General features: G+C 35.8%; 1 protein-coding gene across 3 annotated transcripts in view; it reads right to left on the bottom strand.

Annotated features, from left to right (window-relative positions):
* Positions 1 to 21,241, bottom strand: part of LOC127983679 (ras-specific guanine nucleotide-releasing factor RalGPS2-like) — a 110,488-nt gene that overhangs the window by 60,243 nt on the left and 29,004 nt on the right. For 2 of the 3 annotated variants that reach the window (XM_052585892.1, XM_052585894.1), the window contains exons 2-5: positions 11,880 to 11,963; positions 8,965 to 9,097; positions 8,783 to 8,887; positions 5,535 to 5,585 (exon numbers count right to left, since the gene is read on the bottom strand). In XM_052585892.1, the coding sequence (XP_052441852.1) occupies positions 5,535 to 5,585; positions 8,783 to 8,887; positions 8,965 to 9,021 (213 nt within the window). In that variant the 5' untranslated portion in view covers positions 9,022 to 9,097; positions 11,880 to 11,963. The remainder of the gene's footprint in view (positions 1 to 5,534; positions 5,586 to 8,782; positions 8,888 to 8,964; positions 9,098 to 11,879; positions 11,964 to 21,241) is intronic. The other variant, XM_052585893.1, reaches the window with a different exon arrangement.

Genomic DNA, 21,241 nt, shown 5'->3' with positions numbered 1-21,241 from the left:
CTAAAGAAATGAAACAGAAAGGGAAAAATGTCTTAGCAGAAATGTGTATGAAAACGTATTATATAACAGACAAGAATCCATTTCTTGTAATGTGAAAACCTTATGGTTTTCAGGATTACTGGGCCCTTGACCACAATTTTTTTTTTTTTTTTTTTTTTTTTTGCATTTCCTGTATAGCAGAACATGAAGACAGATTCCAGGTTTTAAGATAATCTCTCATGTTATGCATCACATCCATGTGTCGGGCAGACTGCCATGTGATCTGTGCAGCTAGTTTGTAACTGGCTCACATGTATCTACAGTGGTCTTTTCCGAGACCCTACCAGCATTCTTCATGATAGTACGTATGCAACTTGTTGCTCTGTCCCAGCCAAAACCGGCCAGACTGAACGATAATGTGCATCATAGTCATGAAGGCCAGAGAAACCCAGCGGTTCCTCTGCTAACGCTCACAGAAGCATTACAGAGCAACTAACAGGGACCGTTTTACAATTGAACATACATGTGCACCATTCATGTGGCTCTGTTCATTAGTCATGTGCCACTTTAATAATATTTTTGTGGTGCCTATTTAGAGACTTGGTCACTATGCTTTTATTCTATGGAAAGGAGCAGCCTGTGCATTTTGCTAGATACTTACTTTTCTGTTTCACAGAAGATAAACAAACTGGTTTCTAACAACAAATGTTGAAAAACATTTGGGTAAAGTATCTAAAAATTCTCATTAGGCTTTTTGGCCAAGTAACCTTCAGATTGAAGATGTCATTGAATAACAAAGAGCCACTTCTGCTTCTTTATCGCTCGCTCTCTCACACACATTTCACTTTAGTTCAGCAGAGCACAAATCATCGAAATCTCTCCTGCTTCCAGAGCCTCAAAAACAATTAACCTCCCCTGCGAAGAAACACACACAGACAATAGAAAACTCGATGAACTGCCGTCCACTCAAAAAAAATAAAAAATAAAATCTGTTATGATGTGTTTAACAGCCTCTGCTGAAACACAAGCTGCTTTAATATAGCTACTTCATAAAAAAAATCTTTAGCAACATCTGCAGAGTTGATAAAAACTGCCATTAATTAAAGCAAACCAATAATAACAGGCAGCACTGCAAGATCACTGATATCACTGCATTATTCCACTCGAATCAAACAAACCTCTCCATTCCACCCAGGGCATTGTGGGTCAGAGCGTGCTTATAATGAGTGCCTGTAAAAAAAGCTAATGGGGTGGTACAGAGAACAGACCAGAGATGTTTGCATGCATGTAGGTTGGAAAAAGTTACGTAATTCTACACGCATCTCTCTAAAAAGACATTTCATGAAGTCTTAGTGTTTTAATGCATGTACAAAAGCCTCTGGTCTGCATTACAGCCGTATGCTTAAATTGCTGCTCAAACTGCATATGGATGGGTCTGCTGCACACTTAATCTGAACTTTATTAGTGTGAACAATCTCGCAGAAATATACTTTTGACTACAGGCATAAAGTCTGGTCAACCTTGCAGCATTTCTCAAAAAGAACTTAGGAAAGTACTGTCTAACAGAAAAAAAGCTACCGATTTTTTCTGTGATTTTTTAGGGGGAAGGAAAGTGTGATTCGCACTTAACAATAAAAGCAAAATAAATATATAAATAAATGAATAAATCAGTATATGAATGAATGAATAATACGCTGGGAAAAAAATTACTTTGTGGTGTAGTAAAATATATGAAATTTACAATTTTAAACTCATTTTATTAATAAAATGAAAAACTTATTTCAACCCTGTTCCAGAACAGTTCGACCCAAATATTAATATGTTTGCAGCACATTTTATGGAGGATGAGGACTGTTTCCTGAACCAGTGGCGTGCAATGCGTATGTGGCACAATGGCTGTTTTAATAAAGTTGGGCAGTTCAAACGTTGCAAGGACAGTCAGAGCAGTGTAGAGTAGGCTTGTTTTTTCTCAGATCACAAATGCAGACATGGTTTTATGTGTACGCAGCGCGATACACAATGTAAAAACACATTATAATCAGTAATTAAGTCCCCACTGGATGCAACAAATGCCTTGTTTGTAATGGGTTTTACTGGTTTTGTCTCATCTGATGTCCGGATCGTGAACAAATCTTTAACAATAAGCCTTGTAAAAAATAAAACGACTCGTTTCAGAAGGCAGGGCATAGAGGAGAAACAATAATGTACATTAAATGGAAAATAATTAGTTTTTTAAACCGTAGACCACATAAACACATTGCATTTTACCAAATACACAAAATAATGTTCTTTTTTGAAGCATAATATGACCTCTTTAAACCCAACCATTACCAGAACAACAACAAATTTTTTGTCAAAATAACAATAGGTCTTTTATCCTAGCACTAACACACAAACTTTATAATGTGTAACATCAGAAACAACAGTGCGTGATAAAGCAGTAGCCTGACATTCATGTTCACATTACGTCACCCTCTGCATTTTACTCTCACAACGACACAACTGGATTCAGAAAAAACTGCAAATAATCCTTCAACAAATCCCTTCCATAAAACACTAAAACTGCCAGATACACACAAAATGAGACGGAAAACCAGATCAGATCCAGAAGATCTAGAAAGAACCATAACACATACACATAATTTGTCCACTGATACACATGTTGGCCAAACCGCTCACTTAATCAGTCCCAGACATTTTCAAAATCAGAGGTTAGCCCCGTATCGTCTTCCAGAGAACCAGACCTCGTCTTTTCAAAGAGGCGACCTGTGATTTCACCCTCTCCTCTCCAAACAAGCATCCAAAAAACTCCTGCCAAGACAATCAAAGCCAAACAATGCCGCTGCATTATCAATCAAACTGCTCAACGACACAAAACAGTAGACCTAATTACACAAATTACTGTAATTACCATAAATAATGACAAAAGAATGCACGCCAGCCACAGTAATTTCCCACAAACACATAAAACAAATCATATAACATTTAGTTCCCCTCAGTCGTCATGATTTTGTCTCTTTTAATCAGAAAAGAATGCTACATTAGTGTTCAATGTGCCTCATCAAATACTATATAAATCAGTCTGTGTGGCAGACGGTGGATAAAACATAATAAAAATCAAAATAATAAATCATTCAAAGCGCAGAGAGAGAGGGAGGAGGTCATGGAGGGCAGTGAATGTTGACCAAGGCCCAGATGTCAATAAGGAAAATAACCACACAGATATTTATTTGGTACTCCATATAGCTGTGGGTTTCTTCTACAGACGTACCGCCTCTAAGGTTCGGTCGCCAAGTCTTTTGTAGATATTCATCACAGTTTTTTTCCCATCCATGTGCCTTCACACGTGTAAATGTTCTTCGCATTTAAGGGACAGTTCACTCAAAAAAAAAAAAGAAGAAAAAAAAGAAAATCGGTCATTATTTACCCTCATATTTTTCCAAACCTGTATGAATTGCTTTCTTTAGCAGAACACCAAGGAAAATATTTTGCCGAATGTTGAGGATCAAAGCAAAGCCCTTTATTTTAAAATGTGGACAACACAAAATGAAACAAAATGAAAAATACGTAACAAAATAAATAGTAAAACAAAAGCACAGCAAAGCAAAACACACACACACACAAACAAACAAAAACACACAAAAACAAAACGAAATGAAATAAAACAAAGCAAAAAACACGGAGTATCAACTTTTACGTTATGTTCCACAAAATAAATAAATAAGTCCAAAAGGTTTGAGAAATTATGACCATTTTTATTTTAGGGTGAATTATTATCTAATTATCTACTAAGGCAAAAATATCTGTAACAAAATTGTAATTATTTTTTTTTTTAGGCATGTCATTTTATTGAGAGATGGAAGAAATGTGCCGTTTGTCACAAATATATATATACATATATATATATATATATATATATATATATATATATATATATATATATATATATATATATATATATATATATATATATATATATATATATATGGTAACACTTTAGTATAGGGTCCAGTTCACACTAATAACTAGTTGCTTATTAGCATGTCTATTATTAACATATTGGTTGTTTATTAGTGCTTATAAAGTACATATAATGCATGACATCCATAATCCTACCCTATACCCTAAACTTAACAACTACCTTATGAACTATTAATAAACAGCAAATAAAACAGCTAAATAATCCCTAAATATTTATTTTTTTCAGTGTAGTATTTTATCAGGTGTGGGTGTTTTAAAGTACACACTCAGTCCAACGGAAGCAGTGGATGAAGAGTCTAAAGAACCGAGACATTTCACTGGGCTTTTACTGGCCTCTGCTGGGAAACACTGGAATGGTTACAGAGGAAGCCACACATAAACCAGGTCCAAAAAAAATCACCAGCTGTTTTATTGCTAGTGGCTGGTTTTACTGAACTCCAAATTGAACACCGTGTGTATGGCTGACAGTGAGAGTATGAGCTTCGGTCAGCAGCAGCCCTGTGAGTCAGTCACACAGTAAACTCACTTGGTAGGGGACTCCTTTCTCCTCTGACCAAAACAAACATTCTGAAAGAACTAAATGAGAGAAAAATATGCTTCTGGCAGGTAAATAAAACGTTACTCACCAGCTGGCTGCTAACTGAAATAGTGACAGCAATCATTCTGACCTCACCTGAAGTGAGGTGAGTGATTCAAAGCATGAACATAACCAGCTACTAAAAAAGCACACCATGAAATGGAAACTGTGATCAACTTTTCTTCTATATCAGCGTGAGAAAGTCTATTGAACGAGAGAAATACAATGTTTGTTTGTGTGTATCTCTCTCTCTCTCTCTCTCTCTCTCTCTCTCTCTCTCTCTCTCTCTCTCTCTCTCTATATATATATATATATATATATATATATATATATATATATACATAGAGATATTGACAGAGACTGCTAAAAGTACTATTGTTTTGCATTAATAAGTGCAGTTACTAATTATATTACATGTTAAGTTCTTGTTTATACACATTTGACAGTAAAGGACTAAAGCTTGAGCTGGGAAGCTTACACTCCGGGTTGCAGTCTAGAGCCCTATATATATATATATATATATATATATATATATATATATATATATATATATATATATATATATATATATATATATATATATATATATATATATATATATATATATATATATATACACACACGCACGCACACACAAACACACACAGGTTTGTTTTTGTGAAAAGTGTGGACATGCCATAGGCTTAATGGTTTTTATACTGTATAAACTGTATATTCTATCGCCCTACACCAACCCTACCCCTAACCCTAACCCTCACAGAAAACTTTGTGCATTTTTACTTTCTCTAAAAAACTATTTCGATATGATTTATAAGTGTTTTGAAAAATGGGGACATGGGTTATGTCCTCATAAGTCACCCTCTCCTTGTAATACCTGTGTCATACTCATGTCATTATACAGAGTTGTGTCCTGATATGTCACAAAAACAAGAGCACACACACACTCACTCCCTAAGTTACATAAGTTAGCACATACCATGATGAACAGTGGACTTACCTCAGGTTGGATGGCTTTGAACACTGGAGCATCCATGAGAGTGATCTGACCCTGCAGGACAACACAGATGACATCAGCACACAAAATATAACATTAGAAATGTCACATATATGACGGAAGACACTGTTGGCACCCATTCTTTTTGGATTAAAAGAAGAAAGTACTTCACTTGCACTATTTTTCTCAATAGACGTGACGTAGATGCTACCTTTGAGATGTTTATCACAGGAGAGTTTCTGTATTTATGAGCTTATTTGAAACCAGACTCGACTTCACTATCCATCCTGACATGAGAGTGTGTGAATGCTCTACACACCGTCTAACAGACACATGAATAATAAATCATCTTTTGTCCACTGCTCGGTGGCCATTCACAACACATTTTCCACACATGCATCAATGTTGCGTGTGAGGTCATCGTGTGGATAAGTAAAACACACTTCAGCACGCGGCTTGAGACTGCGACTGGGATGATGTACTGTATATAGGTTAATGGGCTGGGCCATAAATAAATAAAGCACAGAAAGAAACTCTGTACCCTAGATAAAGACACTTTCAGGCAGACGTGTACAGAATCAGGTCATCGCATTTACATCAGACATCCAGAGATTAGAAACGCAGACAGCGTCCTCTGGTGACACTATCAGATATGTCATACGCATTTATTGCACTTTGCTTGGTTTTGGACATCTGACTAGAATTTACAATCTAGTTTTGCCTTTCATAGCAGCTCAGGTGTTTCATTATTATAAAGCTGAAGGAAACATGGGTGAAGGGTTACATGGGTTACTGCCCTCATCATCCCTTCAAATCCAAATCAAACTGAATCGAGAGATTGCAAGTCAGAGATGAATCAATTCAGTCCTAATTTAGTCATTTGATTTAAATTTAATAATCAATATTGTGAACTCTGTCTTTCAACACGTGAAGAGATTATATATAATTTAAGGTACAGTCCCAAAAACAGCCTGTTTGATTTCATTCTCAGGACCATAAAGAAAGTAGTAAATGAACCTAAAAAACTAATTATGAGAGATTTGTGCTGAAAAAAAAAACTTTTGTACCATCATAAGCGGCCTACAAGGAGAAATAAAAGTATGCTGCGAGTGACTGGCCACAGCTTGGTTAAAGCAAGTGTGAGTCAACAAGCGGCTGTGTGTCTTTTCCTCAAGTTCAGAAGAGAGTTCAGCTGGGAGATTCATTTGAAACCGAGTCCTTGTTTCACCAGAGAGAGGAGAGCTTGATGGCCTTGCTCAGATTCTGGAGTTTCATTTCAACTCTTGAGAGAATCGCTGCCTGCACAACTATCTGCCGAATGATCATGAATTATTACTGAAACTGTACTGAAGTATTTACTATTCTCTCTTCTCTCTCTCTGTGTGTGTGTGTGTGTGTGTGTTTACACCAGGTGCCCGTGCCATTGCTACAAATCACAAGAGAACATTATTTACTTTTATTTTATTAATCTCATTAATCAACAGTAAAATACTGTTAACCCAGAGTTAGCCCCAATGGCTAATTTTTGTCTGTTGCCCCTTGCCAGATTTTATAAAGACAAACACAGAGGAGCTTATTGGGCCCCTCATTCTAGTGTGTGTGATGGGTTTAGTGATTGGATCAAAAAACATATGTATGTACATACATTATATTCAGGACAACCTGAGGATGTTAAATGAATAATTCACCCCAAAAATTAAATGTCATCATTTACTTTCCATCACGCCATTTCAAAAGTTTTTTTTTTTTTTTTTTTTTTTTTGAGTCTTTTAATTTTGAGCTACATTTTCAGTCAAGTGAGGAGTGAGGGTCAAAAAAAAAAAATCAGCTGTTTCCCCATTCAGTATAATAATAAAAACAAAAACAATAATAATAATAATTATTATTATCATTATTAATATTATATTACTATTACAATAATATTGTACTGTAAAATAAAAAGAAGTATTAAACAATATTACCACTACTACTACCAATAATAATAATACTTAAAAAAAATAATAATATTACTAAAAATATTTTACCTAAATGATACATTTTTATATATAAATATGTAATATAAATATTACATTGGCAATAATTTCACTATACTATAAAATAAAAGCATTTATTATTAGTAATAATATTAGTAGTAGTAGTAGTGGTAGTAGAAATGATAATAACAATAAAAAAAATATTTTATCATTATTATTATATAGTATTTTACCGTATAATAGTATTATTGCAATAGTAATCTTTTCCTTTATAATAATAAGAATGTATTATTATTATTATTATTATAATGCTACTGCAAAAATACTGTACTGTAAAATAAAAGAAGTGTTTAACAATACTACTACTACTACTACTACTCGGGGTGTGTCGGTACTAGTATCGGTACCAGACGGTTCCTGGGCAAATTTCAATTGGAAGTGATCATCCCTATCCCCTTGGAGTGGGGACTTTGGAGTGAATAGGGCATGGGTTGCCATTAAGTAGTCGTTAGGAATGCACTTTGCAAAAGGAGCGACATAATTTCCTCATCATCTTCAGCTGGGATGTTCCTGTGACAGCGCAGCATGTGTCCGTCAGCAGATATCGCTGTTTTACTTTAAATTTAAATTTACTTTTATAAATGTTTATTTATTTATTTATTTTTATTTTTTTTATTGTTGTTAGCATAATCGTTGCAAATAAACATACATTTTATATTTAAATAAGTTAAATAATATATAAAAACGAATATATACGTATAAAACTTTTTAAAACATTAAATGTATATTGTTTTTATGTCGATGACCATCAGGGAATCTGCCGTCACAGGAACATCCCAGCTGAAGATAATGAGGAAATTATATTGCTCCTTTTGCAAAGTGCATTCCTAACGACTACTTAATGGTATGCACATGCCCTACTCACTCTAAAGTCCCCACTTCAAGGGGATAGGGATGATCACTTCCAAATTTTATTTGCCCGGGTACCGTTCAGTACCGATACTAGTACCAGCGCATCCCTAACTACTACTACTAATAATAATAATAAAAGTCTATTAAAAGTAATTTTTCTAATTATATTATTATTAAAAATGTTGTATTTCATTTATAACACTTAAAAATAAAGTAATATTACTTTAGCAATAATATCACTGTACTATAAAATAAAAGTGTTTATTAATAATAATAATACATATAATTATTACTATCGTTATTATTAGTATATATTCTTTTACAGTATAACAGTATTATAGCAGTAGTAAGGTTTTTCTGACTTACTGCATATTCCTCTGGCGTGACCTTCAGCACGTCGAACACCACAGCGTCAAAACTCTTGAGCTCTGAGGGGCCCTTCTCACTGAGCGACTCAGAACTGCTGCTCCTCTGCAGGACACAGTGACAGGATCATCAGACACATACACATCAGACATACACAAAGCAGCGTCTGTGTGTTCACTGACCTCTGAGGCCGGGGTCGTGAAGGTGGAGACGCTGGGCTGGCCATTTGGGACGTCCATTATTACCAAACCATCAGACTCTACAGCAAGAGCTCACTCACCATCGTCATCCTCATCAGCTCGCCCGTACGGCCCCCTGCACACACAAACACACACGTTACAGTGGATTTGGGCTTTGGCGAATACTAAATGCACAAATCTAGTGTCTTTTTTTAAAATGACTGCAAGCTGCTCGGATCCACAGGCTCCATAAACCAACCCAAAACTATAATACTCCCACTTCAGTGCTTGTTGAAATACAGTTTTTCATTATCGCCAAACACAATGTTTCTCATTTATGCCAGAAAGGTCCACTTTAGCCTCTGCTCTCAGTCATCAGCAGCACATTCATCCAACGGTTGAGAGTGAGACGGACAGAAAACGCTCTTTTTCTTTTTGAATTATCTTTTTTGGAAGGCATCTCTATTTTGTCCTTGGCAGAGTTTCAAACAGGATTCGGGTTTATCACAAGAAATCAGTTCCAATTACATACACAAATCCCCCCCCCCAAAAAAAACATTCTAACTCTGTTACAATGAAGTTTAGTTCCATAATCTCTCACGGGACGGGAGTGACGGTGTTTCCTTTATTTGGATGAAGCTCCTGACAGTGGATTTATAGAGGCTTTGAAAAGCTTTAGTGCTGTTTTAGCAATGCTTTCCAGTCAAGTGCATCAGCAAATCCCCGTCTCAGAGTTGTTTTGGCCGGGGATTTAATGAGAAAAATGATTCATAATGCTCTGAGACAACTCAGGTCAAATTTAACTTTACCGTTTTCTTTTCTTTTTTTCTTTTCCTCTTTTAAAACAAATGTACTTTTTCAGACAGATGACATCCTAAACTCCATCTAAGAGTATATTTAACAGATTTGTTGCTTACTACACATGCAGCTTGTGTGACCATATGAAACATTTGTACTTTTAAAAAGAATATTCCAGGTCCAGTAAAAATGAATCGTATTATATAATATATATATAAACTCTTACAAAGGAAGTATGGAGACAATTTAAAGGGAGGGTGAAATGCTATTTCATGCATACTGAGTTTTTTACACTGTTAAAGAGTTGGATTCCCATGCTAAACATGGACAAAGTTTCAAAAATTACCCTTCTCGTTTGTCACAAGTTTCGGAAAGTTTTTTTTTTTTCGCGTATGGGTCTGTGTGACGTTAGATGGAGCGGAATTTCCTTATATGGGTCCTAAGGGCACTTCTCCCGGAAGAGCAGGCGCTCCCATATAGCACTGAGAGCACAGACATTCACTGATCAGAGCGAGAGCGAATTGTCACAAAAAAGTGTGTTTTTGGTTGCCAGGGTAAGACAACCCTGCACAGATTACCAAAAAAAAAAAAAAACAGCATTAAGGGACCAGTGGATGGAGTTTATTTTTACAGAGCATCAACGGAGTTGTGCAAGTGTTTGTGTTTGTTCCCTGCATTTCGAAGATGATTGTTTTACAAACAAGGCCCAGTTTGACGCCGGATTTGCATATAGTTTATTTCTTATGCTGTGTTCACACCAAACGCGAATAGAGCGTCTGGCACGAATGATTTCAATGTTAAGGCAATGCAAAAGTGCGTTTACGAGCGTCTGGAGGTCTCGCGGCGCGAATGGGGCGTTAAGCGCGGCGCGGAAGACGCAAATTCGCCTCATTCGCGCGAAACGCGCGTTAATCGCGAATGGTGCTTTTTGTACATTTAACGTTTGATGCGAATTCGCGTCTGCTGCCCGAGTTGATAAATTTGAACTTTGGCGTCAATTTGGTACAGACTATCTTTCTCTTATAAATATAATAAAACTAAAGACTTTTTGGAGTTATGAAGGATGCAGTACTACTCTATAGGTACTCAAGATTAACAGGATATTGAGTGAAAACGAGCATTTCACCCCCCCTTTAAGGAGCATTTAAGAATAGAATATTCTTGACATTTTGATGATTATTTGAAATGTTTTAGGCATCACACTCACAGTTAAAAGAAAGAAAGAAAAAAAAAACTCACTCGAAATAAAATCAGTCTAAAAAGAAATATTCAAAACACTCAAAAATCAATGCCACAACATGAACTTAAAACGGACACTGAAAATATAAAAATAAAAGACAATTTAAAAACACTTATAAAACTATAACAGTACATATAAATAATAACTAAATCAACACCATTTGTTTGAAAATTATTTACATCGATTTTTAGGCAACATTTCATTTTCCAATTATTTGTCATTTGTTCTCATTATTTTTATGGTTACTGTATGTTTTTAGGCATCCAAGTTTATTGTGTTGCAGCTACACTACTGAAAATATTTTATGTTTATAGATTGGCCCAAATCTCTCATTAGAAGTGCGCTGTAACCCAGATTTTTGTTTTTTTTAAATCGAAACAATTTTTTTTTACAATATTCCACAAGTGCTGTTGATTTGTTCGTCACAGAATGATTTCAAATGAACACAATTCTCAACACACTCCTCACCTTTGAAACACACACACACACACACACACTGGTGTAGATTAGTTGTGTGCTGCTAATCTAATGTTTTGGTGAAGCGATGTAACCGTACACTAAAGAACAAGGTGCTGAGCGACGTCGACTGCTGGCCTCACTATCAAAACACTGCTGTCAACATTTGCTCACACGTGAAACAACAGCAGGTGTTCAGACAGCAGTGGAACCGACAACGACAGCATGAGTGAACAGGTGCTACGCTGTGTGTGTGTGTGGTTTAAGGTTTGTAGAAACAGGTGTTGCGGAGACTGCGACTGACTTCATGGCCAAACTGCAGACTAATCCTAATCACAGCTTCACACACATACACAGCAAACAGCAGCAGCACTAATGCTTTTATATAGTGTTAAATGAACACACACACGCAGAATACAGTTACCGGGTATTTGTCAAATGCACATGGCGACGGCTCTTCTGCGTCCTCCGCTGCACTCGCTCCAAATCCTCTGCTGAACAAAACCTGCTGTGAGAAGGATAAAGAGAAGGAGAGAGGAAGAAGACATGTTACCAAACCAGACATGTCTTTTATCTCATTTTTTTTTTTTATATGAAATAAATCTGAAATTAATAGGGAATAAATATAAAATGACAATATTGACGCTTCAAAAATTCACAAATGGATATAAATGATGATCAACTGATCAATTCTGAACTAAATAAATACTAATACTTAGTAGTATGAGAAATGCCACTTGTAAACAGGATACAATTTTATTGCATGTCAATTCCAGTAAAGCTGGCATTTTATTTGTAATATGATTAAGATGTCAGTTTCACCACAAAATGAATAGCGACTCATGATGAGTCGAAAATGGCATAAAAAGACCAAATTCTCTAGAAATGCATCTATAAACACTGCTGTACATTGTTAGTGTAAACGGAGGACAAATTAAAAAATTATTAGTTAAAATTAAAATTAATTTTTAATTATTAGTTCAAATTAAAAAATTAGAGGTTGATCATGAGTTATAACTACATTTGATTCCACAAGAGAGCACAAATTGGCCATTGTCTGAAGGAAACACTGACAAACCTAACAGACAGACTGTGTGTATCAATGAGAAAAGCCACTAGGTGGCGCTGTACATTTGGAAAACAACAGCAGCGGTGTGTGTTTGTGGAAGGGAGTTCAGTCTCAGGTCATTAGAGAGGACTGTTTAGGACACTACAGACACCAGACGCCACACGGCATTGTGGGACGGGCCAGATGCAAAGCAGGACTTCATGCTTTATTTCCCTCGCGTTCATGAAAATAGGCTGTAAAAACATCACATGGCTGAAGCCAGCAAACATTCACTGCATTTTAAGGAGAACAAGCGTACTCAGTCTGTCGACCGAAGGCTGAACTGAATCCATTCGCTCTGGCATGTCACAAACATGTGAAAATATGATCTGCTGAAACGGATCTCAATGAAATAACCCAATCCCCATGCCACCGGACTAGTTATTGTGAAAATAATCACAAAAAGCCACTTCCACTTCGACTGTCATTGGGATCACACGTCAGGCGATAAATGTGAAAAAACAATGACTCACAATTTTACACAGAATAAATGTTCAGTTCTCAACATTTGCAGCTATAGCTTTTGTTTGCATGTTTGATGTTAGCATGGAAATAAGAGGATGACTCCACAGAAAGAAAAACGCTAAGCAGCCCAAACTGTTTTAGAAACAGGCCCACACGAAACCTTCGCCCACAGAGCTCTGCAGACAGCAAACCTTCATTCTCTACCACTTGTGTACTCATTTATTAATATACACTTCTGCCCAAAAGTTCAGAAAGAAATGTTTACTTTTATTTTAGAAAGAATTAATTGTTAGAACTTTCCATTCATCAAAAAATAAATGTATAAATAATAATAATAAACCTTTCTTAAGCAGCAAATAAGCATATTAGAATGATTTCTGAAGGATCATGTGACACTGAAGACTGCAGTAATGATGCTGAAAATTCAGCTTTAACATCACAGGAATAAATTACATTTTAAAATATATTAAAACAGAAAACATTTATTTTAAATCGTATAAATATTTCACAATATTACTGTTTTTACTGTATTTTGGACAAATAAATGCAGCCTTCATGAGCATAAGAGACTTCTTTTAAACTTTTCTGCTGTATACATATACAACTAAATTATTTAGCATTATCGTCAATTAATTATTTATTATTAATATACTTGTGCATTATTTAAAATGTTTTGAATTATTCATTTGAATTATTCATTATAATTGCATGCCTAAAAGAGATTCATGTTTAAATACTTTTTAAGATTATTTGAAGGGCACTCATAAGACTGTAGAACTGTTGAAGCATAATTAATTAATTACAGTTACAGTAATTTAACATGCTTTACGGAAATCTGTGGAAAATGAGCAATCTGAAAACCCATGTATGTATTTATTTATTCATTCTCTGAAATCTGGCAAAATGTTCCCTAAAGGGGATCTTAGAGTAATGTGCTTTAGCTGATGCTGCTGACAACATAATCAAATATTTAATGAACGTGAGGAATAGGGGAATTGTGAGCTACAATTAAATCTATTTAGCTTTCTGTAACCTTGTCTGTTTCTGACATGGCGTTGTTCGATTAGTCTGTGGACAGACGATTGAAAAGTGTAGATCTGTATGTAAAGACCGGAAACGTCCAGGCCATTGTGCTGCTGCGACTGACGACTTGATGCAATGCTCAGCTGACGATAAAGATTGTGCATGTGCATTATCACAGCACGCGTCAGAAGGGCAACACAAATCTCCGTCTTGCAAGGGAACGTCGGGATTAATGTTGGCGTGGTGAGCCTGATGGTGTGACGGGAATGATTAATGTGAGAGAGCTCGGAAGGTTGTCGAAAGAGACTGTGAAAAGACGCTAAGAGGAATGGAGGATAGATCCGGATGAGAAAGAGTGTAGGAGGTGTCTCTGTCTTGTTACGACCTGCCGGGGAAACAGAGAGTGTAACAGAGAACAGACACACGGAGCCTGAAGGAACGGGTTCAAGTCGTTTTTCCCACCTTCATTCACATGTGTTCCCTCTCGATGCGTCTAGAGCTTTCATCTCCCTATAGCTTTTGCTTTTAGTGTGTGTGTGTGTGTGTGTGCTCTTGTTTTTGTGACATATCAGGACACAACTGTATAATGACATGGGTATGACACAGGTATTACAAGGAGAGGGTGACTTATGAGGACATAACCCATGTCCCCATTTTTCAAAACACTTATAAATCATATCGAATTAGTTTTTTAGAGAAAGTAAAAATGCATTAAGTTTCCTGTGAGGGTTAGGGTTAGGTATAGGGTTGTTGTAGGGCCGTAGAATATACAGTTTGTACAGTATAAAAACCATTACGCCTATGGGATGTCCACACTTTTCAAAAAAAACTAATGTGTGTGTGTGTGTGTGTGTGTGCCCATGTTAAATCTCTGTAAACACTTAAAGTCAAAATGGAGAAAACATCAATCTGCTTTATTGTAACTGGTGGGTGAATCTCTTGGAAGGAAACAAAAAGGTTAAATACTCCTGAAAAAAAAAAAAAAACAGCCAAGCTTGTAGTGTTCACAATAAAAAAATGATCGCATTAGAAATGAATGTGAGGTCAATTTCATCAAGTGGAAACATTTGGTATGACACCCAAACAAAAACTTAGGCCCTGTTTACACTAGTGCGTTTTTGGTTTTTATTTTTCTTTTGTGTTTATTTTGTAACCATTTTTTTCTTTTTGTTTTTTACAAATCAGTTGAGTGAATGATTCAGTGGACTCATTCATAAAACATAAAATAACCTTTAGAAAAGATCCCTAAATGAATCAAGTGACATCACTAGTACATCATCACATCACATTCACAACATTGGCAAAGCAGCAGAAGGCTATCATGCTAACAAACAAGTTGTCCTTCCTAAACACTGAACGGATCCCGTTTCAACAGAGCTGAAAGGAAATGTAAGCTTCTTGACTATAATACAGCGCATGTATGGTGGTCACTGGGTGTTTGTCAACCCTCTTTTTCAACTTTATTTAAAACCACACGCACACACAAACTTTGCTCTGAGGCCCCCCTGAGCCCTATTCATTCATATTTCAGCGGGAACGAAAAAGAAAACACCTTATGGAATAAGCCTTGAGGGGAAAGATAAGAGGAGACCGTTAAAATAGAAAATATGATCTTTTGTGGTTCAGCGAGCACGAATGAATAAGAACAAGTGCGTTACTGTACTGTCTCTGTGTAACAATAATAACAATACGTTCATGTAAGCACGTCTCCAACAGAGAACAATGGCAGCTACTCACCAACACAAGGAAATATCAACATACTACAACAGACAAAAAGAAACACAACTGCTGTCTGACACAACGGCTACACTGGAAGTGAGTGGCGACAAAAGTTACAATAATAATAAATGAAACCGTTCACAACGTGAGCGCCCAATGGTGTCGCCCTCCATTGTGTAGGTGTAAAAGTGTGTAATAAATATCACAGTGTTGATCAAGAGGCCACCCAACCACACTCCCACCGCTAGGATTCACCAGAACAGAAGGTAAATGCGTTGGTGGAAAGGCCTGGTTTCCTGGAGCAGCGGAGTTGTTCTTGCACCAGTTCATAACCCTTCAATATGTTCAAAAAAGCCATAAGCTTAAGATTTTACGGATTATGCAAAAGATATGCAAACAAAAAAAATGTATATGTGGTATATATATATATATATATATATATATATATATATATATATATATATATATATATATATATATATATATATATATATATATATATATATATATATATATATATGTGGGTCAATAAATAGATATAGTAGTAATTGTTAGTAGTGGTAGTAAAAAAAAAATTATAATCATTAAAAACTTGTAAAATAAAATAAAAAATGTAAAACAAAAACAATTTCTATAATACTACTACTAATAATAATAATAATAATATTTATTATTATTATTATTATTATAAGCAACAACAACAATAATAATAATATTAATAATAATAATAAATAATAAAGTTACAAATACAAGACAATATTTTTGAAATGTACAGTACAGCTAAACTTTCAATACTGAAGCTCTGGCTGTCTCATTTCTGCATTCTCAAATGTTAAACCATGAAGCTTGGTTAAAACCACAGGGTTTCTCTTTTGTTGACAAAAGCCAGTTCATAAGCACTTCTCAATACAAGTTCGTGACAATAGTTGGTGCATCTAAAAATGATTTTGACTAATCACGCAGCCCTAAATGTGTAACCCTTTCACAAATGAGTGACAAAGAGAGTAAGTGCAGCACAACTGAATGGCTTTCAAGTCAATGCTAAGATTATTCTGCTACGGGTTCTCTTGCTTAAAGTGTCATCCAGTCGTGTGTGACTGAGTGTGTCTTAATTTAGACAGAAAGTGAGAAACATGCGCTGTACCTCCATGCGCCTTGAAGAAACGTTCAGGCTTGAAGAGCTGTGTGCATGAAATCACAATGAAATTCATGCTGCACTGAAGCGTCTGATTAATATCAGACGGATGAGCCAAACAGTTTGTGTATGTCTGCATGTGGCTGTCTGTCTGAAGCAAGGCAAACAGTGTCTGCCAGAATTCTACGGTAAGGCGGGCTTAAAGTTAAGTACATTAGGAGAGACAGATAGAGCGACAGGTCCAACAACTACTTCACATGAAACACAATCCTGGCCGCAAATCTGAAGGAAAAGGATGTTTATGCTTGTCCTGAAGAGACAGTAGCGGGTAGCTTGTTTAACAGCAGATTGAGGGTGTGTGTGTGTGTGTGTATAAAGGAGGTGAGAAATGGCCAGCCTGTCAGCACTCGAATTATCATCCAAAGAGAGAGAGAGACTATAAAAAGCCAAGGTCACAGCACATGCTATGGCAGAGTGCTGATCAGAAGCAGAGGAATCTGAGGAAAGGAGTTGAGTGTGAGGCTGATGGCCGATGACAGGCCTGCTCTGTGTCTGCATGTGTTTACAGGCCATCCAAGTCAGCCCTTATAGAAAGCATTACAGGTACTGGACATTCGGCTGGAATCTAAATAGCAATGACTTCATTTATGAATTGCAAGTACTTTTATTTTATTTTATTTTTATTTAGCCTAGCAAAAAAAAAAAAAAAGTTAATATGCACTACTGCATACTGTTTGGAGTCAGTAGTATTTTTGAAATATTTATAATGATAATTACTAGTCATAATGATTGAATAATGTATATAATAAAATAATTATAATACTTTTATTCATTAACAAACGGATGCATTTAATTGTTGAAAGAACAATAACAATACATTGTGATCAAACGTCACAATGAATATTAAGTGGCATACTGTTTTCAACAGTGATAATCAGGGATAAAATACATTTTAAAACATTTAAATAGGAAACAAATATTTTAATTTCACCAATATCACCCTTTACTGTATTTGTTCAAATACAAGTCCTTAGTGAACTAAAAAGAAATATATAAAAATGAAACATTAAACCCAACATTTTTAACAGTAGTGTAAATTACAGTCATCAAACTTAATTAAAATTCATACAAATAAATTTTGCACAGCACCACAAAATAAATAACTACTAATTTCAAAGAATTGAAATAATCACTTGAAATACAGCTTGACATTTAAGTGTACATCATGTTTAAAAGACAATTTAAATAAAATAGGCTGCTGCAAAAACATTTATAGGTGGCATTTCAAATAATGATTCATGTATTTTTTTTTTTTACCATATTAAACTGCAGTTTTACATTTCATTAAGTTTTCATTTACTTAAATGTGCAATAACAATCCTATCTGAAACCATTTCAAAGGCATCAAACATTCATAAACTGTAAATTGAATTGGAATCTGAAGTCCATTAAGAGTCACATTCAGCATCTTAGCGGCTGATGGATCAAAACCTTGTGTGTGAGGCGTTTGAGGGTCACAACTGCAGAGTGCAGACTGGACAATTTCCCCCGTCACATGGACAAAGAAGAACGGAAAGATGACAGGAACCTGTGCTCGCTGTCCTTCTTTTTTAATGCAATTCAGAAAAGATCAATAAGAGCGTGTGTGTCGGAGGTCGGCAGTGTCAGCAGTCCAGTAAGTGGGCAGCAGCAGGCAGCGCATGTGTGTGTGTGTGTGTGTGTGTGTGCTGACTGAAGACTCCCGTGGGACGAGAGCAGCTGACCTGAGCCCAGATCCGCTGCCTGCGTGGTTTCTATCCCCTCTCTCTCCTCTTTCCTCTTTCACTCCCTCGTCTAGCATGCCTTCAGTTTTTTTCCGCACCCTCTCGCATGATTTAATGCACTTGCTCGGCCGAATGTCCCACTCCTGCCTCTCTATGAGCCCGATTCAGAAGCCAACAGGAAACTGCACAGGAAACAAGGGATTCTGAGAGGAAGCAGCAGCTGCTGTGCCGACCGGCAGCAATAGGAAGAGGGTTATAGTCATAATGACTGACACACGGTCGTGGCACACGAGCACACATTCACTCCATTAAATAAACAGCACTGAGACACTAGAGGAAACGGCCGTTTGTTATCTTGTGTTGGTGTTTATGGTTGTGGTTTTGAGTGTGGAGCAGATCAGATGAGCAGAAAATCTGTGGCATTAATCAACTGACGTCATTACACCACAACTTTAAATCACACCATAGCAAACCACAAACACTCGCACTGGGACTAAACACACACACACACACACACACACACACCTATCATTGTTTATACCACTTTTGTGGGGTCCTAAGGTCTTACAACATTAATAATACTAACTAATGATAACGGATTAAACAAATTATAAATGAAGTCATTTTTATCAATTCAAAGATATGTTTTTGTTATTACAATTTAGTTAAAACCAGAAATATTAAAACAAAACATATTTTATAGGGCCCTAAAAAAATAATTTTTGCCAAACTTTAGCACACAAAAAAAAAGAAAAGAAAAGAAATAATTTAAATGCTTTTATATAAATTATATATAATATAAATATTCCAGAAAAAAAAAAGTCAATTAAAAAAAGAAAAAAAGTTTCACAAGGCCCTAAACGTGAATTATAGATTACTACAAGTCTCTTAAACAATCTGTTAATTTTATCTTTTTCTGAAAGCAAATGATTCGCTCAATAAAATGGAATGAGGATTCTTAATAATGCATGATGTTACAATATAATATAATATAATATAATATAATATAATATAATATAATATAATATAATATAATATAATATAATATAATATAATATAATATAATATAATATAATTAGGGCCGGGACTTTAACGCGTTAATTGAGATTAATTAATTACACACAAAATAACGCGTTAATTAAGATTAATTAGTTCCAGAAAAAAATTTCCCGCATTTTTAATAACTTATTTTTGCACCGTGGAACGTTTCTCACTGGATGAGTTTCGGCGGGACCGATTATACTGGAGCACCAACTAGCGTTCGCAAACTTTGCATATCACCGCAGCACATTGAGCCTCAAGGATCACCTCAACGCAGAACATATAGCAGCTAGCGTGGACTTTACACTTTATGTTGAACTATGTATTATTTTAGTGGTGCAACTGGCTGTCTATGTTAAACTCTTTATTGTTTTGGCCAAGGTTATTGAGAGTTGGACTTAGTATGTTATGGCCTCTGAAGCAACAGAGAGATGTTTTCTAATAGTCAGTGTTTCTAATGTTCTGAATGTAATTGACAGTATTATGTTTTACTTAAAAAACACTTTACAGAAGGTTCCAGCACCTATAATCTTCCTGAATTTCTGAAATGTTCTATTTCTAAATTGTTTCTAAATATGCCATACTTAATGACACAAATTGCACTGGTCTGCTAGACTTGGTTGAACAAAAATAAACAATATTTTGTTGCTTAAGCTTATGTATTCAGTCATTATTCAATGGTATACTATAAATCCATGTGAAAAAAAATTACTTGTCACTGTTCTCAGGTCAAATATTTATGTGCGATTAAAATGCGATTAATTTCGATTAATTAATTACAAAGCCTCTAATTAATTAGATTAATTTTTTTAATCGAGTCCCGGCCCTAAATATAATATAATATTATATATAATATATATATATATATATATATAATATATATATATATATATATATATATATATATATATATATACACTGAACCGAGCTCGAAGTCCTCGAAGTCCCTCCTGCATCTGTACGAACAAACACAAATTGCAGTTGAACAAACAAAAAGATGTGAAAGAGCTCAATTCAGTACTCGCGGTGTTCTGGTGTTCAAGGCTCATGCAGAGAAAGGCGTCTCAAACACTTGAACATCGAATTTGCTTATTTTTGCTCTTGTGCCGACAAATACTAGGGATGCACCGGTTGACCGGCCATAAATCGGAACCGGGCGGTTTTTGCTTAAAATACGGACGTTTTTTTTCTGGCCGATTTTTCCGGAAGTGCGGCCGCGTGCACAGACTACATTGAAATCATTCGCTATCATGTCATTTGTGTGGAAGTATTTCGAAATCTGTGAGCAGGACACGGCAGCCAATCAGTACTGGAATTGCAGAGTTTCATGTCTGAGGCACAGATAGCAGGAAGCGATCAGCCGTTGGTGTACTGGCGCACAAATAAAAGCCTTTCCTGCGCGCACTAAAGCTGCGCGAGCGTATACTGTACCGGTCCGTGCCCTGAACACGAGTAGACCGTGAAGAGATGTTCAGATCAACTTCTCACGTGTTGGATGAGAAACGAAACGGACTAAACTGTCAAAACTGAAG

Source organism: Carassius gibelio, chromosome B20, assembly GCF_023724105.1.
Source record: "Carassius gibelio isolate Cgi1373 ecotype wild population from Czech Republic chromosome B20, carGib1.2-hapl.c, whole genome shotgun sequence".
In the NCBI taxonomy this organism is placed as follows: Eukaryota; Metazoa; Chordata; class Actinopteri; order Cypriniformes; family Cyprinidae; genus Carassius; species Carassius gibelio.
The sequence above is the reverse complement of the archived record's forward strand: the minus strand, read 5'-3'. Positions and strand labels throughout refer to the sequence as shown.